This window comes from Tigriopus californicus, chromosome 8, assembly GCF_007210705.1.
Source record: "Tigriopus californicus strain San Diego chromosome 8, Tcal_SD_v2.1, whole genome shotgun sequence".
NCBI classification, from domain to species: Eukaryota; Metazoa; Arthropoda; class Copepoda; order Harpacticoida; family Harpacticidae; genus Tigriopus; species Tigriopus californicus.
In genome coordinates, this window is record NC_081447.1 from 14,487,857 (window position 1) to 14,508,353 (window position 20,497).

Below are 20,497 nucleotides of genomic sequence, written 5' to 3' on the forward strand. Positions count from 1 at the left end.
CATTAACCGAAAAGTTGTGAAACAGACAAGTGCAAATAGATGTAGCCAATTATGCAAAGTAAAAATGCGTTTTAAATTGCCAATGATGAAAAAAACATGCAAATACCGTTGAAAATGCAAATGCTTGTTCGAATCACAATGGGTGCAAAAGACCAAGCGCCGGGACACAGGTCCAGCAGAGGAGCAAAGCTTGCAATAGAGGGTAGGTCTGGTTTTGCTGGTTGTAAGATCACACACCAGGCTTCTCCAACTCCTTGATGAGCACTGCAGGGCAGGTGACTTAAGGTATCTTGTGAAAGGAGAGGGACGTTGATGACTGAATCTAGGGATCAGTGGGTGTGGTAGCTGACTCAAGAGATGTTTTTTTCTCTTTTCCAACTGTCATGTGTTCTGTTCATGTGGTGTGTCTGTTTCCAAGTATGCTTTGAGCATCCGAGAACGATAGGTGAGCAACAAAGTTCATGTCCGAACAAAAGGGCCTGCCTAGGCACTTAACCATGTCTGGCTCACTTTTCCCATGTACTGAAGTCTTCTCTCCAAGACCACTTGAACCTGATTTTGTTGGAAAGCTTCACGTGGGCATGAATAGCTTCAAGCAATTTGCCAATGGTTTCTTCAGGTTGACCAGATTTAGTTGAGACTCTTTATAATTGGGAGCTTGCAGGAATACAATTTCCAAATTAGCTACATATTTTGCGCCCACAGTAGCCTGTTTAATCACAAGGTTTTTTCAAATTGGCAATCTGGCTTCTTTGTTATTCAAAACTAAAGGTGATGTTTAAACAATACGAGAGTCTGGGGTTATCCCGAGCTGGTTATTGGGCCACCCTGGGTTTCTAGATACTCCCCTCACGCGCCCTCTGACGGCCAAATGATTCCTGACTAGTGTCATTATACAAAAAGAATATTTGCCTCTTTTTGCAAATCCTCAGTGAATCAGAAGATCCTGGTAAATGAGGAGTACATAGAGCAACATGGAACCGTCTTTCGTGGAATTCAATAAAATAGTTAAAAAATTATTCAACATCATTAACTGCTATTGGGACTTACATACATAGCAACAATTGTTTAGTCTTCACAAGCATAGTATCTTTCTTCCAGATGCAACTCCTAAATATCGCGGTTATACTCTTTGTTGCAATCGTTGGCACCCAAGGTGGTTCCATCCTGATGTACATGCCAGTTGGCTCCAAGAGTCATTGGAATATCTGGAGGCCTTTGGCTTTGGCCTTGCAAAGAAAGGCCATTCTATGACTTTGATCGCACCCAACCTAGATTCCACTTTTGATGGCATGCCGAACGTGGATTGCAAGCTACAGGACTGGGAATGGAAGCCACCATCGTATCTGAAGAGATCTTGAGGGAAACTGGACTGGAACGTGAACAAATTTGTACAATTTGAATTGAACGTAAGCTGCAATTTTAACTTAAAACAGAATTTTTTAATGGTTTTAATTTGACAATTTGATTTCAGGGTCAAAACCAGACTTTTCATCATCCTGCTTTCCAACGAATCTTCCACGAGAGGCCCAAGTTTTGACTTGGTCATTGTTCACGTGTTCGCCCTTGATTTTGGCTTCTTACTTTGTCAAAGAGGTTCTTCAAACACAACGCTACTATTGTTCCCTGGTTCCCGATATTCATCCGCCGATTACTTCATGGGCAATCCGTTGACCCATCGTATATCCCCTTTGAATCCTTGCCGTTCTCCCAAGAGATGACATTCTTGCAACGAGTCGTCAATTTTGTGGCCACCCACATTTTAGCGAGGTCGAGTTGGTATATCTTCCCAAGCTCGAGGAACAAGCTTTCAAGTTCACCAATGGAGAGTATCAAATCGACTTGCACAAGGCCGCCATGGATATCGATTTCTGTCTGGCCAACGGACATCCCATTTTTGATGGAGTTCGACCCATTAACCCAAACATGGCCTTCGTGGGTGGACTTCATTTGAAGACGCCCAAACCTTTACCAAAGATCTCAACACGTGGATGGACGGAGCAAAGATGGAGTTATTTATGTCTCCTTTGGATCAGTGAGTCGAGCATGACTTAACTATGATACCCATGGAACTGCTTGAATAACAATCACTTTCAGATTATATCTGGAAGCAAAATGCCGGAGCGAATTCGTCAAATGTTCATCAACGTGTTTTCCACGTTAAATCAACGAGTCATTTTCAAATGGGAAACGGAAGAGATGGAAGGAAAACCCGAAAATGTGCTCTTGAAGAAGTGGTGTCCACAACAAGATATCTTGGCCCATCCCAATGTCCGGCTCTTCATCACTCCATGGGGGATTGCTGAGCACCGAAGAAGCCTTGAGTAATCACATCCCATGTTGTACATCCCCGGATTTGCGGATCAACATGGTAATGCATATATTGCTGAGAGCTTGGAATATGGTCGAAAATTGAATTGGGCAACTCTCAACGAGGTGGATCTTCAGTAAGTTCAAATTTTACCATTCAATGGCATATTTACTGTAAATCTATATATTCCTGTTGATAAGTGAAATCTCAAGCGTAGGTTTTGTTCTATTGAAGTATTTCAATAATTCAATAATTTCAGTCCAAAATCAATTCAAATTCAAAAACTATCAATCAATAATTTCAGGAGGTCCATATTGGCGCTGGTGAACGATCCCAAATATAAGGCAAACGCCGAGTATTTGGTCGCCTGGTCAGTGACAATTAGAACCACCCATCGAGAAAGCGGTTTATTATGTGGAGTATCTGATGCGCCACAAAGGTGCACCGCATTTGAAACCAGCTCATCGTCACCTCAATTGGGTCGCAATACCATTCTGTGGATTGGTGGGCATCTCTTGTGATGATTCCGATTACCATTGCTATCATTTGTACACATCCATTTCGAGTTGTTGGTGCTCGGTCATCAAAAAGAAGAAACTTTTGTAACCTTTGACCCCATTGACAAGTCGGTCCGTATTGATTGTATTGTACCCGTACATTGAATATCTGATTAATAAAGAGTTCAAACACTCATTGCGTATTCAATGTTTCTCGAGCTGATGTCAAACTTTCTCGAATGGAACCTTGTGGACAAATATGATTGCTCGCGTTCCTTGATTTAATTACTGAAGGTCGACAAATAATATGTGTATGGTCATGTCAGCATGAATTGGAGAACCAAGTTTCCAGAAAGTCTCTCTCCGTGTCTGACACTTTCCTCGTTTCCTGTCACAGAAGTTCTCTTAAAACGACACCACAAATGGGAACCAAGGCCGGCCTTCGTCAAGACCATCGCCCACAAGGTTGGTAACCCCTTTCAATAACCCTTTTATGAGCTGTTCAATCGCCTCCTATGAGCACCGTTGGTCGGGAGCCTAGGAAAGGAGACCACCGTCACTACAACCTTATACAGTGTACGAAAGGAAACATATTTTGATCGCCCTTCTCTACCTGTTTTCCAAGGCCTTTCCTCAGCTCTATCGAATCCCTGCTGGCTCCACTTTGAAACGAAAGAGTATGGAACGGAGAACCGACCACCAGACATCCAAAGCAATACGTGGATCACTTTGTGACTCTAGTCGATTCTGACGTTATTTCCAGACCGAAGCACTGCCACCAGAACCATCTTCATCATCCTCATCCTCATTCTCATCGTCATAACATCCATGATCGACAGGGGTGGTAAATCACCGTGCGACCAGACTTTGGCTACGCTCGGTCGATCCGCCTTGGTTTGGTCGTGGTTGTCGTGACTGCCATCAAGGTATTGAAATGAAACGAGAACGACTTCTTTAAGAAGAGACGTGGCTGTATTCTATTGAAGGGGCCCTCTGTGAGTAAGTGAGTGAGTGGGTGCGTGTGGACGTTGTTCGTTCACCAAGTGCCGAGGGGCCTTTGACGTGGTTGGGAAACCAGGGCAAACCCACTGAAAGTGAGGCGACCAAAGGCAATTGGACGGGTTTAACGACACTCTCACTCCTCGTCCTCTTGCCAATCCTCGTCCTCGTCCTCACTTGCGGCTGGATAACATCCGTACGTACACACTTTGAATCCAAGTGGTGCACCTCTCACTCAGTGAAGTGTGCGACCGTCCGTCCGTTCGTGGTCCGTCCGTCCATTCGTACGTACTACTTCATACCTACGTATTTAGTAGGGAGGGGGGAATTGCAAGTACGATATTTCTGTGGAGCGCGCCAATTTACTACTTTCAAGGCAATCAATACGGCCGAAAAGGAGAAGGGAAAAAAAAAAATTATCCGCTCACCTTGATCCCGCATACAGCATACAGTAGTAGCATTTGGTGTCTTGTGTGTGTGTGTGTGTGTGTCCCTCCCAGTGAGTCCCGACAGTTAGTGTGTTGTGGTCGAATTGCGAGTCAGAATTCGTGGCATTTCGCTTTGAATCAACACAAAAGACCAGTCTGATTAGTTCCTCAATTCACAATGAGTGCCGTCCAGTCTCCGTCCTCACAAGCTCAACAACGGGACGATCGCTTGAACAATAAATCGAATGCAGACAGGTGAGGGTGGTCTGGTCGAGGCCGATCTGTTGCAAATGGATCAGATCCGTCCTGAGCAATGTGCTCCGGTTGAAGAAAGTCACCGAGAACTATCTGTGTCAAACCCGAGGCCAACGTCTACGGCATCGACTTCACTCGCTTCAAGAATCCGCGATATGGAGACCAACGCCACTTTGTTCGAAATCGCCAAGCCTCCGGGACAAGCCCGTGCCCGTGGATGCAGCACCGACCCCGAATGTGGGTCGCTTCGTGCGGCTACCTAGTGCACCGCCCCGAGGGTTCCTCAAAACTTTGGCGGGGGCCATTTGTGGCGGCCCAAACCGTGGGGAAAAATTTTCCCACGGTGGGGGTGGGGCCCCACCGGCCCGTTTTGGGGGAAAAAAATCTCTCTCTTGATAAAGGAAGCTCGAACTATTGCTCGTATGCCCTGATTAGGGTTATAACCGGAGGCCTTAAGATAGGTCTAAGAAATTTAAGCCCATGTACTAGGTGCTCTCCATTTTAGAGAGTTATCATGGTATTTTTACCTAGTGCTTGGGTCAGGAGTTCCATGTTTCCGTTCACCACGGGAATTCAATAAGTCAGGACCTTTCACCCCTGGCTGGTGGACGGAACAAATAGCTTCAAGCAATTTGCCAATGGTTTCTTCAGGTTGACCAGATTTAGGTGGAGACTCTTATAATTGGGAGCTTGCAGGAATACAATTTCCAAATTAGCTACATATTTTGCGCCCACAGTAGCCTGTTTAATCACAAGGTTTTTTCAAATTGGCAATCTGGCTTCTTGTTATTCAAACTAAAGGTGATGTTTAAACAATACGAGAGTCTGGGGTTATCCCGAGCTGGTTATTGGGCCACCCTGGGTTTCTAGATACTCCCCTCACGCGCCCTCTGACGGCCAAATGATTCCTGACTAGTGTCATTATACAAAAAGAATATTTGCCTCTTTTGCAAATCCTCAGTGAGATCAGAAGATCCTGGTAAATGAGGAGTACATAGAGCAACATGGAACCGTCTTTCGTGGAATTCAATAAAATAGTTAAAAATTATCAACATTTCATTAACTGCTATTGGGACTTACATACATAGCAACAATTGTTTAGTCTTCACAAGCATAGTATCTTTCTTCCAGATGCAACTCCTAAATATCGCGGTTATACTCTTTTGTGCAATCGTTGGCACCCAAGGTGGTTCCATCCTGATGTACATGCCAGTTGGCTCCAAGAGTCATTGGAATATCTGGAGGCCTTTGGCTTTGGCCTTGGCAAAGAAAGGCCATTCTATGACTTTGATCGCACCCAACCTAGATTCCACTTTTGATGGCATGCCGAACGTGGACTTGCAAGCTACAGGACTGGGAATGGAAGCCACCATCGTATCTGAAGAGATCTTTGAGGGAAAACTGGACTGGAACGTGAACAAATTTGTACAATTTGAATTGAACGTAAGCTGCAATTTTAACTTAAAACAGAATTTTGGGTTAATGGTTTTAATTTGACAATTTGATTTCAGGGTCAAAACCAGACTTTTCATCATCCTGCTTTCCAACGAATCTTCCACGAGAGGCCCAAGTTTGACTTGGTCATTGTTCACGTGTTCGCCCTTGATTTTGGCTTCTACTTTGTCAAAGAGGTTCTTCAAACACCAACGCTACTATTGTTCCCTGGTTCCCGATATCCATCCGCCGATTACTTCATGGGCAATCCGTTGGACCCATCGTATATCCCCTTTGAATCCTTGCCGTTCTCCCAAGAGATGACATTCTTGCAACGAGTCGTCAATTTTGTGGCCACCCACATTTTAGCGAGGTCGAGTTGGTATATCTTTCCTAAGCTCGAGGAACAAGCTTTCAAGTTCACCAATGGAGAGTATCAAATCGACTTGCACAAGGCCGCCATGGATATCGATTTCTGTCTGGCCAACGGACATCCCATTTTTGATGGAGTTCGACCCATTAACCCAAACATGGCCTTCGTGGGTGGACTTCATTTGAAGACGCCCAAACCTTTACCCAAAGATCTCAACACGTGGATGGACGGAGCCAAAGATGGAGTTATTTATGTCTCCTTTGGATCAGTGAGTCGAGCATGACTTAACTATGATAACCCATGAAACTCTTGAATAACAACCACTTTCAGATTATATCTGGAAGCAAAATGCCGGAGCGAATTCGTCAAATGTTCATCAACGTGTTTTCCACGTTAAATCAACGAGTCATTTTCAAATGGGAAACGGAAGAGATGGAAGGAAAACCCGAAAATGTGCTCTTGAAGAAGTGGTGTCCACAACAAGATATCTTGGCCCATCCCAATGTCCGGCTCTTCATCACTCATGGGGGATTGCTGAGCACCGAAGAAGCCTTGAGTAATCACATCCCCATGTTGTACATCCCCGGATTTGCGGATCAACATGGTAATGCATATATTGCTGAGAGCTTGGAATATGGTCGAAAATTGAATTGGGCAACTCTCAACGAGGTGGATCTTCAGTAAGTTCAAATTTTACCATTCAATGGCATATTTACTGTAAATCTATATATTTCCTGTTGATAAGTGAAATCTCAAGCGTAGGTTTTGTTCTATTGAAGTATTTCAATAATTCAATAATTTCAGTCCAAAATCAATTCAAATTCAAAAACTATCAATCAATAATTTCAGGAGGTCCATATTGGCGCTGGTGAACGATCCCAAATATAAGGCAAACGCCGAGTATTTTGGTCGCCTGGTCAGTGACAATTTAGAACCACCCATCGAGAAAGCGGTTTATTATGTGGAGTATCTGATGCGCCACAAAGGTGCACCGCATTTGAAACCAGCTCATCGTCACCTCAATTGGTTGCAATACCATTCTGTGGATGTGGTGGCATCTCTTGTGATGATTCCGATTACCATTGCTATCATTTTGTACACATCCATTTCGAGTTGTTGGTGCTCGGTCATCAAAAAGAAGAAACTTTTGTAACCCTTTGACCCCATTGGACAAGTCGGTCCGTATCGATTGTATTGTACCCGTACATTGAATATCTTATTAATAAAGAGTTCAAACACTCATTGCGTATTCAATGTTTCTCGAGCTGATGTCAAACTTTCTCGAATGGAACCTTGTGGGACAAATATGATTGCTCGCGTTCCTTGATTTAATTACTGAAGGTCGACAAATAATATGTGTATGGTCATGTCAGCATGAATTGGAGAACCAAGTTTCCCCAGAAAGTCTCTCTCCGTGTCTGACACTTTCCTCGTTTCCTGTCACAGAAAGTTCTCTTAAACAGACACCACAAATGGGAACCAAGGCCGGCCTTCGTCAAGACCATCGCCCACAAGGTTGGTAACCCCCTTTCAATAACCCTTTATGAGCTGTTCAATCTCCTCCTATGAGCACCGTTGGTCGGGAGCCTAGGAAATGGAGACCACCGTCACTACAACCTTATACAGTGTACGAAAGGAAACATATTTTGATCGCCCTTCTCTACCTGTTCCAAGGCCTTTCCTCAGCTCTATCGAATCCCTGCTGGCTCCACCTTTGAAACGAGGAGTATGGAACGGAGAACCGACCACCAGACATCCAAAGCAATACGTGGATCACTTTGTGACTCTAGTCGATTCTGACGTTATTTCCAGACCGAAGCACTGCCACCAGAACCATCTTCATCATCCTCATCCTCATTCTCATCGTCATAACATCCATGATCGACAGGGGTGGTAAATCACCGTGCGACCAGACTTTGGCTACGCTCGGTCGATCCGCTCTGGTTTGGTCGTGGTTGTCGTGACTGCCATCAAGGTATGAAATGAAACGAGAACGACTTCTTTAAGAAGAGACGTGGCTGTATTCCTATTGAAGGGGCCCTCTGTGAGTAAGTGAGTGGGTGCGTGTGGACGTTGTTCGTTCACCAAGTGCCGAGGGGCCTTTGACGTGGTTGGAAACCAGGGCAAACCCCACTGAAAGTGAGGCGACCAAAGGCAATTGGACGGGGTTTAACGACACTCTCACTCCTCGTCCTCTTGCCAATCCTCGTCCTCGTCCTCACTTGCGGCTGGATCACATCCGCACGTACACACCTTGAATCCAAGTGGTGCACCTCTCACTCAGTGAGTGTGCGACCGTCCGTCCGTTCGTGGTCCGTTCGTCCATTCGTACGTACCTACTTCATACCTACGTATTTAGTAGGGGAGGGGGGAATTGCAAGTACGATATTTCTGTGGAGCGCGCCAATTTACTACTTTCAAGGCAATCAATACGGCCGAAAAGGAGAAGGGAAAAAAAAGAATTATCCGCTCACCTTGATCCCGCATACAGCATACAGTAGTAGCATTTGGTGTCTTGTGTGTTTGTGTGTGTGTCCCTCCCAGTGAGTCCCGACAGTTAGTGTGTTGGTCGAATTGCGAGTCAGAATTCGTGGCATTTCGCTTTGAATCAACACAAAGACCAGTCTGATTAGTTCCTCGAATTCACAATGAGTGCCGTCCAGTCTCCGTCCTCACAAGCTCAACAACGGGACGATCGCTTGAACAATAAAGTGAATGCAGACAGTGAGGGTGGTCTGGTCGAGGCCGATCTGTTGCAAATGGATCAGATCCGTCCTGAGCATGTGCTCCGGTTGAAGAAAGTCACCGAGAACTATCTGTGTCAACCCGAGGCCAACGTCTACGGCATCGACTTCACTCGCTTCAAGATCCGCGATATGGAGACCAACGCCACTTTGTTCGAAATCGCCAAGCCTCCGGGACAGCCCGTGCCCGTGGATGAGCACGACCCGAATGTGGGTCGCTTCGTGCGCTACCAGTTCACGCCCGAGTTCCTCAAACTGCGGCATGTGGGCGCCACCGTGGAATTCACGGTGGGTGCCACGCCCGTGAAGGACTTCCGCATGATTGAGCGGCACTTCTTTCACGAGAAGCCCTTGAAGACGTTCGATTTCGAGTTCGGCTTCTGCATCCCCAACTCCAAAAATACCTGTGAGCACATCTATGATTTTCCTCAATTGGACGACAACACCATTCGGCAAATGGTCACTGAGCCGTACGCCACACGATCAGACAGTTTCTACTTTGTCGACGGCCGCCTCGTCATGCACAATAAAGCCGACTACAGCTACAACGGCAATAACGGCGACAACCGAACATAAAGCAACAACGGCCCACGAGATTCTAATGCGACGATTATATCAAATATCATTATCATTATTATTATTATTATTATTATCATTATTACTACTCCTATTATGATTATTTTTTATTATTATGATCATCACCACCATCCGTCCAACCAGCATCGAACCAAAGTCCNCCTCCCCCTCCCCCCTCCTTTACATCTCTACTATGCTCTAAAACATCCATCCCCCAACTGACGTCATCCGTCGCGACAAAAATTCCCCCACTTAACACCCCCTCGCACGGGTTTCAATTTTGAATTTCAGATTCTGACTCTATTGCTTGTCTTCGCTTGCGTTCGTGAATCCTTCGCCAAAGAATGAAACCCACGCATGAAGAGATCCAACCCATCCCATCGAACCTATCCTCCGTATGATTTCCACTCGAGACAACTGTGATCAAGCCTCAATTCAACCAAAGTGTTCTCAAGTTTCCTACATCTTCATCGTCAACTACTTCTTTAAGCTATTGTTTCTCTCGAGTCTCGCTCCAAAGCACACAACCCAATGCGTTCGCTGTCGTTTGGTCAGTTTATTCATCGGTCATTCATTTAGTTACCGTGTTCCAACATTGTGTACATCACCTTTGAAATGCACAAAATCATATCTGACAATTGTTCCCTAGACTTGTTCCTTGATATTCCGGGTCAAATCGTTCTGGTTTTGAGGCTCCTCCTTATCGGAGATGGTGGTGTTCGTCAAGGCGATATTCTGGCGGTAATTCCCATCGGAGCCTTTGCCTTTGGTCACCTTGCCCCGAAACATGTTGACCATGACACCCACTTTAGAGGTGGTGGTCTCCCAGTAGGTGGAAACCAAAAGACTGGCCACCAAACCGATTGAGAGCCAGGGATAATATGTGACTAGGAACCAGAATACCACGCCGCACCAAACCAGATCTCGACGAGTTGAGACTCCTTGGTAGTTCATGGTGGAACCAAGAGTCTCAAGCAATGGCAGGCGGAATGATGATAGTATGGACTACCTGTTGAAAACAAGTAGATGAATTGAGTGAGTGGGCCTTCGCTAACACGGATTTCATTTTCCGATCGTCCAGAATTTCTATTTAAACTTCGGTTTTAGTTCATTTGGGGGAAGCGCTCCAAAGCATTAACGGCATTTTGAATGTCCAATAGTGTGGACAAGAAGTGTACGGAAATCGATAGGTAGCTTTCGTAAAAGCACGGGAAGAGAAAGCTCTGACCAAAGTTTGGTAACGACTAACGAGGTGTTTTTACAAATTAAAGGTTAGCATGTCTAACCTTATACTCACGGAGAGATTTGTTTTGAATTTCACAAGGATTTTTCCCCTCAAAAAGTGCCTAATAATAATTTAAAAACTATTTTCAGATATCAACTTTTTGCCGAGGTCCAGTGATGACTGATGAACTGGAGCCAGTTGTATCTTGTTCGCAAATTCCCTTTGACAAACCTTTGACTATGCATCTCTGAAACAAACAAGTTGACTCTAAAACATCAAAACCTCAAAAAAGGAATTTTTCTTTTTGAGGTTTTGAAGTTGAAAATGAATTGTTATAGAAAAGGAAATGTAAGTTGAATATTATTCCGACATTGATTTTCTTTTCCAACTACCCTGATATCTACAGATTTTGCCGCAATTAGGGATATGTTGAAAAGACTAAATGTCAGAGGGCAGAAAATATATTTTGCTACTTCCAAGCGACCAACCCAGCGTTATGCACAGGATTCATCTTCAATTTTTACATTTTTCGAAATTTTACATTCATTCGATTATACAACTATTTGTCAATTTCAACTTCAATTTTTTATTATTAAAATAACTTCAATCTAGTCAATTGAAAAGGTGCCCGTTTCAAGTCCAAAGACACAAGTTAAGCTAGAGGTTGAGATAGTAAAAGAGCTTCAAAAATGCATAATAACGGCTTTCCTTATTTCCTCCAAGCTAACTAACTTCTCCTTTTGAAAAAGAAAAATTCCATTTCTTCTTCACTTAGATTAATGGTTCAAATCTACTTTTTATTTACCTGCCGCGAATTGCCGAGACCCTTTCAGATGTGGATATCGGACCTAGTCCGTTGTTCCCGCTTCCGGTTTGAGCATGGAATGATCCTGTTCTGACAGTGACAGGGTTCACGAAAACGTGATCGGCACTTGTAGGACTTCCATGATTAATCCTTTCCCAACGAACTGTCTTCAGTCCTCGTGAGAGGTCCTTGTTCATTTGAGAAACGCATCAGGACCATGGCAGGGTGTGAAGACGTGCCCAGGCGCACCTGCATCCCAATATTGCACACTCGGGGTACCCACTTTGAAGTGGGACTGGACATCGTAAGTTTATGTTTTTTAATAACTCCTCTCTGTCTTGGTTCTTCCTCGATGTTATTGCGCGTTTGCAGGGTCGAACCTTCCAAGCCAATATCGAGACTTTCATGTCCACGAATGATCATTTGAACAACGTCCTGGTAGAGAAATATCAATCGGCTAAAGTTCGTCGGATTTACGAGAAATTGTTACACAATGCCACGGAAACCTTCCCTCATTTCGTGGACGAGCTCAAAGGCATCTCCCAAGGGGCGCGAGTTCCGTTTTTTAAGGTAACAAATAGCCATAAATCTACGTGTCGAGTGTTTCTTGTCTTATTCATCGTTACTTTACGTTAAGGTCTTTCTCATGCACGTGGACGATGTCATTTCATCCATTTGTGGCAAAGAACCTTATGGCGGGATGCTGGGATCCACCACCATTTGTTGCGACCAGGAGAATAAGGTAGATACGCACATTCTTGGTATCAACCCCCGCTAATGGCCCAGAGCTCTAGTATCAATTGTTGTCTTTTCAATATCATATTACGCCAATTAGAGCACACACAGTTGAGTGATTCGCCGGAAACACGGGGAAATGCTTTCCACAGGTATTCCTTCCTTCACTTCAATTGTCCTCTTGTTTGGGTGCGTGTAAAAGACAATACCTGGGAAGTAAACCCACAACCGGCGTTCCTTGCAGTATTGAGCCTAATCAATCACCATGAGCTCCATAAGCGAAATGTACCAACCCTCTTCAAAATTGAAGCTTCCTGAAGAGAAATCCCCTAACGTGATCAACATTCAAATCATTTGCGAGGCCTTAAACTTGAACCCGGATGTCATCCAGTCGAGTAAGCGCAGTAAACGAGCCTTCGAAATTCGAACTGCCCAGACGCTCCGAATTGAATTCCGACGGATCTTGAAGATTGAAAACCTCCAGCATTTGACTTCGCTCACCCGGCTATTTTTGGATAATAACTTCATCGAAGAGATCACTGGCTTGGAATGCTTGATCCACCTGACGTGGCTGGACTTGAGCTTCAATTGCATTCGTCAAATCCAAGGTTTGAACTATTTGGATAAGCTGGAAGTACTGGCCTTGTTTGGGAATCAGATAACAGCCATCGAAAACATTGATCATCTCAGGGCCTTGAAGGTTCTCCGAATCGGTAAGAACCAGATTACCGATCGGAAAACTAACATCATCTACCTGAGACGTCTGCCAGCCTTGAAGACCTTGAGTGTCAAAGACAACCCGTTTTGCGAAGAGCCCCATTGGCAAGACTTCATTATGGCCATGTTGCCGAACTTGATGTATTTGGAATGTAATGCAATCTCCAAGGCCAAAAGAGACGCAGCCTCTCTTCAGCACCAAGGAGAGGTCTTCAAAGTGAAAAATCAGGAGGACATTGCCATGACGGAAAATCAAAAGGCCGCAGATAAGGTCTCAGCTGAGCAACGCCATAAAGCCTCCTTTGTCACGGCCTTAAGAGGTGAATGGCTGATATGTTCCATTTTGAAACGGAATGAGGACGAAGAGCTTCTCTTGGCCAAACTTTTGGGAAGTTGCGGTCAAACGGAGGAGTTGTCGCTATTGGCCGCCAAATTTCGCACTCAAATAGTGGAGATTGGGGATAATCTTTACAATGTTGGACTCGAGGAGCTGAAAACTCGAGACTCGGAGGTGCACATGTTTGAAGAATGCGTGTCATTGGCCAGGAAGATGGCCCAAGATCGTTCAATTCAAGAGGTAAATATTCGTTTAAGAAGGTTTAAAAGTTCATGACGGTCCGATTCTCAAATGCTCCAAAAATGATCGTTCCATTCCAGCTTGAACTCTACATGGCGGACAAGGACAAGATTGTCGACGAGTTGTATGACCTCGCCGGAGTACTGGAAAACAAGGAAGCAGAAGAGATCACCGACATGCAACGAGAAGAAGCCGAGAGGGTGCGAGAGCGCTTCAGCTGCAGAACCAGAAAAGTCTGGGACAAGATCATGTCCTTGGAAGTAATTCTTGTCAATCAAACTGAAAAGGTAGGAAAAGCTACCACGAGAAGGTATTCATATTAAGCCCTGGAAACTCTTGAGAAGAAACTTTACTTTCCAGGTTCTGGGAGAGTTCGAGGCCGAGATGACAAAGAACCTGACGTTTTTCATCCAATCCGCAAAAGACCTCTTTACCGCGGCCAGAGATGCGGATACAAGGCATTATCGTCGCTTGAGTGAATTGGTCGAGGCCAGCGAAGAGGAGCAGTTCCAAAAAGAGGATCCAATCTTTGCCAATGATCATCAATTGTCCCAATTGGCGGCAACGCTCCATGATGGGCACCAAGAGTTTCTCTTGGAGGAGGAGGCCAAGCTCCAGATTGCGGTTCAAAAATGGAAGGACGACTTCTTGGCACGCTTTATGAAGAAGGAACGCAAGAGAAACAGAGAGCGAATCCTGGAACTGAATCACTTTATAGACACCATGAAACAAGAAGAGGAAGAGGAGATCGATATTTTGCCGCCGCTTCAACTCAATCTTGAAGATGATTAATGCTCACACTGTTCTTCCATTATGCCCACTACCTACTACAAGCCAAAATAGACCAACGTCAAAGCCCACACCCAAATAATCCAGTTTTCTAGTCTCACACAATGCATGAGAGGAACAGCTTCTTTCCATACCACCGATCTTGATCTACAGTAGTTTGTCCAAACTTGCTTATCTTTCAGGTGTTCCTAGGCCATTCGCAAGACTTCAGTCCGGATAGCATCAATCTGGGCTATGTGGTCTCCGCTCACATTTTGGAGGCTGCTCCCCGGGGTCGTTACGGGGTGTCCGAGGAGAAGTTCTCAGCATTTTGCTTACCCGGAATGCTACCAGGCCTTTTCATGGGATATAACTATTATGGAATGGTATTTTCCATCAATACCATCTCTACTGGCAAAATCAGTGTCAACCGCACTCGTGAGTCCTCTTTGTCCGTGAGTGTTATTTTTCTTGTTCAACTCATGCCTACATGAGTTACATGTCATTTCAGCGCGTCATTTTCTATGTCGAGCCCTTCTCACGTGCTCCAACATGTTTGACGCCATGGAGATCGTTCAAGACGAAGGCCAGGGCATATCGGACGGCATGTCCGTCAATATGATTTTCTGCCAGCAAGAGGGTGCCCCATTATTCCACAATGCTGAAGTGGCACCACCTGCCAACGAAGCGACGTTGGAATCACAAGTTAGTGTTCTGACATTGAGCCCTGGGGAATGCTTAACTCATTGCAACAAGTAAGTTATTTCCTAGTTATTTACCGCACTAAGCTTGCTTGTTGCAGGCGTGCCTTCATTAGGGTATGATGATTGCTAATCTGAAACGCACAATAGGTTCCTGCGAGTGAAAGCAGACCAGAGTGACCATTTGCCCCTTTGGAGTTCGAATCACCGTCACGCTGTTTTGGGTCTTTTACCTCGTGTGGAATCTGTTTCAAACGTGGTGGCCATTTTGGGTGATCAGACGGATGTCATGTTTTCGTTTTTTCGAGATGGCGGAGGAAAAGATCAAGCCCGAACTATCGTTATTGGTAAATTGGTTGCGTTCTATGTCATTTATATACGCTAGATGAAACGTTTATTGTGTACATGTGTCTCTTTGCAGGAATATTCAATTTGGTGAAGCTAACTTGGTCTCTTTACACACAGAATCCTAAGAATGCATTGCCTGTCGTTGTTTTGCCTCTGGCTTTGAAGTAGTACATGGTTTCTTCATCCATCACATGGGACGGACTGAAGAGTGGTGCGAGACCAAGGATAAACGGGAATTATGAAGTGAACTCCGCCCCAATGACGGTACTGGCAAACTCAAAACATTGGAATCGTCTCTGAAAACATAAATCGGGTTTTGAAGATTTTCCATATGATATGTCTATGATTAAACTTGATTACCCCAATGCTTTCAATAGCGAGTCCTTTTGTCTGCGCAAGGTATCAATTTCGGTTCGCATGACATCCAGTTCCAAATCTCTTTCCTTGAGCATTTCTCTTTGGTCATGAGTGGTAGCTTCTAGGATTTCCCGGGCTCTCAATTGTTCGCGTAGTTCGTGCACGACTTCCTCAAAAGTGTCAAAGATTGCCTATGGGCAGATCGGAATCCTTGAAACATGCCTATCAATCTCCGCGATCAAAGAAGCAGACCTTTGTGACTTACTCTATCGAATTCAAGGGGAATTGAAGTTCGATTGGGAGGGGCATCAAAGCAGAAAAAGTGACGGACGATCTCGTGATCACGAACCTCGGGATCGTCCAGGACATTGCTCAAAAACCCTTGAAGTCTCTGGATTCTCCGCCCTAAAAACAAGGGGTCAAATTGGTTGCCTAGCCATTTCCGGGGAGGAAACTCGAACGGATGTAGCGGAAAACTAGTTCTAATTTTCTGGAAGAGCGTCAGCATCTCTGAATATCGCCGAAAGATGTGCCAAACGGGAACAGTATCGACACTCCACTCACTGAGATTGTCGACTCGGATTTTGAAGATCTGAAATCATTCTGAGTTTGCAATAACACAGATTGAGATGGACAGACAAATGCAAAAACAAACCGCATATTTCTCTTGATGGTGAAGAATCTCGTATCCGACAATGGTTGCCGAGATTCTCTTCTCGCTAAAGATTCCTTGCTCAATTGAGGGTTGTACAACATGGCGATGTTGTCGTTGTTGTTGTTGGTCATGTTTTTGGGAGCCTTTGTTGAAAATGCTTAGACTCCCAAGGCCAAATTTGTCGACCCATTCTCCAAAACCTAGCATGGAAGTTCAAAGGAGCAATCTGATTGGAAAGTGTAAGAACGTACGTACGCGCTGATATGACAAGTGAATATATATTTTGGCATGTTGTTCAGAGAATTAACCTATAAACGGGGGTCTTTGAAAATGGCATATGAGTCACAACCATCACAAGTTTGGACACGACATGCTATCAAATTTCATCACAATAGATTTCACAAATGACCTGGGCAGTTCCGAGAAATCGTGGTCATATTCCAAAAACCCGTTGTTTTTGGCACAAAAGTGTGGACTGATTGTTCGTGACATTGGCGTAAAAAGAAACAACTTTCTCATTTCCTTCACATTCACGTGTTCCAATTCATCTTGCTCGACATCTTGCTTGTTCATCATCGTCATCACATTGGACGTCTTCTCAAGGGCCACTTTCTTCTCATCGCCGCTACTGCCAACATCATCTTGAGCTGGTTCACTTTCGATTTGGTCAGGATGACGGCTGAAGAGCAACAGACAATCTGAACTCTCAGCCAGAGAGTTGAGGTGACTGGGCATGCTCTCGAAGTTCATGAGACCACTGCAGATACTCTCCAACGAGTTGGAGGTGAAAATCTGAGGGGTCGGATTGGGGTGGAGGGTGAAGTTGAGGTTAGATATGGCACGTTTTAACCCTTCATTGGCCAGGGTCCAATGCTCAATGGACGAGAGGAACCGCTCGTGACCGTCGTTCGCTCGACTGGATTCTCCCGTTCGATTTCCACTATCCGAGGATGACGAGAAGTAACTCGGGAACACGGCCGAGTGTGTTTCCCAACTGCTGGGCAGACTACGCCCAAAGGTGACATTGGTGTTCTTGGGCAAGAACTCGGGACTGTTTGACGACGAGTAGTTGAGCTCACTTCCGATCCACGAATTGGTCGTCGAGGTCAGTTGCATTGAGAGGCTGGCTGAGTAGACTGAGGGCGAGGATGGCGCCTTGGACAACGCCTTGACCGGCCTCCGTCGATCCTTGGGCCTGATGGCGATCTTGTGCTTGGCAGCCGAGTGACTCAAGCTATTGCTATCACTCGAACGAGCCAATGGCATATCGAATTTGGTCTGACCAAAGGTTTTGGAGGGTTTCAGTCCAACTCCAAACCTAATCTTTTGCTTGAGCCGCACTAAAAGATTCCAATGCTTCCACGCGAATATCCCACGTTTTGGCCTCATTTTTTTGGTTCGCGACAAGAGAGAACTTATCCAATTTTCACCTCCACTCCACCACTCACCCGGGGCTCATCACCATCACTCTCAGTAGTAGTATGATCATCCTACTCCTGTCGCTGGTTATTCACAGACTGTGACTATCGCTCGAGAATCGGGAAAAATCAGAAATCAGAACACAAGAAGAGACTCGAGCGAAAAGCGCGCCTTCCAACGACCGAATAACCGACCAACCGACCGACCATTCGCACTTGCCCATGGCCACACATATACGGTACAATTGGTTCTCGTTTGACGACTCGTACTCATCAACATCCGAAAAAAATGAATCAGTCCCCAATGAAACCTTAATGATTTGCCGTAGTTGGTTTTTGATGTTAGGTTTTAAGTTGAAAGCTCCTAGAATAAGATCACGCAGTGTAGCCAAAGAAGCATGCCGAAGAATGGAACTGATTTCTTGAAGTGTGTTGTCGAGAAAACGAGAAAATCCCTCACTCTTTCTCTCGTATTCACCGACACTTTCGGAAGATAAAAGTTCTCGCCAAACAAGGATTTTCTTTTGAACCCGGTCTGTCGTTTCTAAGCAACTGTTGAAGGGGAGGAACAAGCCTTAGAATAACAATACTTCATCAGAGACTCAGGGGGTTTGGCACTTCATTGGTAACATATTGACGGAAAACAGCCAAAGGAAGCAGACCACCAAATAAATGAAAAAAAAAACTTTCCTCAAATAAACCCGATGCGGCCGTCAACCGCAAGAAAGTCAAATCCGAATTCATCAACTAACTTGGTGAGAAGAGTCTTGCGTTGGTTTCAAGAAAGACAAGACCAAGACATTGATTGGACAATGACCAAGTTTCTCAAGGTATCATACGACAAAATGAAATTAGGATTTCAGATTCCGTTCCTTTTTTTTCATGGATAGGCCACACAATTTCCCTTTGAAGGTCCGAAACAAACTCGAGTCGAGAGATCCCCTTTTCCCAGGATTTTACAGCATTTACGAGCAGAGTATTTGTCGTTGAATGCAGTAAGTACATTCTTCAGTACATACGAATACGTAGGGCAGGCACACAAGGTGCCTGGATCGAGTAGTAGTAGTAGTCCACAATGAAGCATGGACGCCGTAAAACCATGCGTAGGGCAGATGACGCAAGGTCCAGATGATGGTGGGGATGATGATGATTCGTTTAAGTTGAAAGTAAAAGGAGTTCATTCCATGATTTGTCCACGGCAGCAATCAACAAGTACCAGAGATGGGCATACTGTACGTCACCAAAAGGTCAGAAACTAAAATACTTGCATTGCAGCACATTCTTCGACGCATATTTGTTTTACAGGAATCTTGTTGAATTTTGTTGGGAATTCAAAAATCTGGCAAAAATAACGATTCCGAGTTTCTTTCCGGAGCAACAAGTTGAACTACAACTACTTGATGAAAGTAAAACAAATGAATTATCAAATAACTGAACAAACTGAAGGATGTGTAAATACAATGTAAATGAGGAATCGAGGTGGGAATGGAAAACCCAAAGTTAGATTGCCTACATATGGACCACATGAACAAGGCAAAGTGTAAAATGTGCTCCTTAAGGCTTTGTCATGTAACACTCCCAAAGGAGGCCTTTGATTCTTGGATCATCCTCGAAGTTTCAACCAACCTCCTAAATAGCTGGTCGGAATTCAACGTTTCACATCAACTTGGTATCTAAATCAAGAGCTTATTCAAAGATAGTGGAAAAATAACCCATTACAATTGGACGATCTACCGCCCATCTATGCAAATTGCCACTTACGTACTTGCAAGGAGACGATTAGCCGAAGGTTTCATCTGCCTTTGGTCAGTTCTCGTGCGTAAAATTGACGCCGCTCACAAACGATAATTCACAAATAAAGCCATTATACGTGCATGAAACAATTTCTCACATTATTATACGTATCGCAGACCTTCGGCGTTTCAAAGAGCAATCAGTCCTACTTAAAGGATGAAAATACCTGATTTCTGTCTGCTGGTCGAACCAGACTCCTCCATGTCCTCTTCTTCCTCGTCTTCATCCATGATAGTGAACGTATTCGGCCATCTCGAATTGGACCCGGTGATGTTGTCGGACGAGCTGGTCACATTGCAAGTGGTCTTTTGCGAATCCAGGAACGAATCCGCCAAGTAGAGCGGACGTGGGAGGTTCGGAATCACGGGCTGGGTGCGAATGGCGATGGGCGTGTCTTGGGGAAGAAATAATAGCGACTCTAGGGAAGAGGCTGCAGAGGAGTATGTCTCCTCCTCCATGCCATTGCCAAGAGTGAGTCGTATCATAACGGGACTAATCTAATAATCTTGCCAGGACACTTGGTGGTGTTTCAAGTTTCAGTTTGGGGGGAAATTTCACCCCTTTTTGCGGAGGATTTCTCTTTCCAATGCAAGAGGCTCATTATCATTTTAACAGGCAGTGGTGTCCGTGTTTCCATCTCCTTTGTTGAGCACTTTTTATGGCTCGTCGTGGCCAAAACCGCGTTTCACTTTGACCAAAGTGGAGCTGCAGAACTTCAAATCCTCCCGCTTGAACATGCGTTCGTTCGTTCATCATTCACAATATCCATGCACGAAACAG

The 20,497-nt window shown here is 44.8% G+C and overlaps 5 protein-coding genes and 1 pseudogene across 7 annotated transcripts in view; 5 read left to right on the forward strand and 1 right to left on the reverse strand.

Moving 5' to 3' along the window:
- Positions 1-7,537, forward strand: part of LOC131885644 (UDP-glycosyltransferase UGT5-like) — an 8,492-nt gene extending 955 nt beyond the window's left edge. Inside the window, exons 1-5 of one of the 3 annotated variants that reach the window (XM_059233754.1) lie at positions 5,427-5,527; positions 5,622-5,933; positions 6,002-6,565; positions 6,628-6,977; positions 7,147-7,537. In XM_059233754.1, the coding sequence (XP_059089737.1) occupies positions 5,495-5,527; positions 5,622-5,933; positions 6,002-6,565; positions 6,628-6,977; positions 7,147-7,450 (1,563 nt within the window). In that variant the 5' untranslated portion in view covers positions 5,427-5,494 and the 3' untranslated portion in view covers positions 7,451-7,537. Of the gene's footprint in view, positions 1-5,426; positions 5,528-5,621; positions 5,934-6,001; positions 6,566-6,627; positions 6,978-7,146 lie in introns of those variants that run through there. The other 2 variants (XM_059233756.1, XM_059233755.1) reach the window with 2 other exon arrangements.
- LOC131884965 (UDP-glycosyltransferase UGT5-like) lies at positions 1,102-2,917 on the forward strand (annotated as a pseudogene).
- Positions 7,538-8,005: 468 nt separating the features above from the next.
- On the forward strand, positions 8,006-10,255 carry LOC131885652 (protein unc-119 homolog B-like). Its single transcript, XM_059233763.1, has one exon. The coding sequence runs from the start codon at positions 8,946-8,948 to the stop codon at positions 9,615-9,617; it is 672 nt and encodes a 223-aa protein (XP_059089746.1). The 5' UTR covers positions 8,006-8,945; the 3' UTR covers positions 9,618-10,255.
- Positions 10,256-11,500: 1,245 nt separating this feature from the next.
- LOC131885647 (beta-alanyl-dopamine/carcinine hydrolase-like) lies at positions 11,501-15,867 on the forward strand. Its single transcript, XM_059233759.1, has 7 exons — positions 11,501-11,951; positions 12,020-12,217; positions 12,285-12,389; positions 14,648-14,882; positions 14,956-15,199; positions 15,296-15,492; positions 15,567-15,867. The coding sequence occupies exons 1-7, from the start codon at positions 11,865-11,867 to the stop codon at positions 15,659-15,661; spliced, it is 1,161 nt and encodes a 386-aa protein (XP_059089742.1). The 5' UTR covers positions 11,501-11,864; the 3' UTR covers positions 15,662-15,867.
- On the forward strand, positions 12,439-14,622 carry LOC131885643 (dynein regulatory complex subunit 3-like). The gene is made up of 3 exons (XM_059233753.1): positions 12,439-13,676; positions 13,757-13,963; positions 14,037-14,622. Exons 1-3 carry the CDS (start codon positions 12,648-12,650, stop codon positions 14,466-14,468), a joined length of 1,668 nt encoding a protein of 555 aa, XP_059089736.1. The 5' UTR covers positions 12,439-12,647; the 3' UTR covers positions 14,469-14,622.
- LOC131885648 (uncharacterized) lies at positions 15,500-20,341 on the reverse strand. Its single transcript, XM_059233760.1, has 5 exons — positions 19,884-20,341; positions 16,506-16,705; positions 16,116-16,442; positions 15,854-16,041; positions 15,500-15,789 (listed from the first exon to the last, which is right to left on the reverse strand). Exons 1-5 carry the CDS (start codon positions 20,200-20,202, stop codon positions 15,681-15,683), a joined length of 1,143 nt encoding a protein of 380 aa, XP_059089743.1. The 5' UTR covers positions 20,203-20,341; the 3' UTR covers positions 15,500-15,680.
- Between the last annotated feature and the right edge of the window lie 156 nt (positions 20,342-20,497).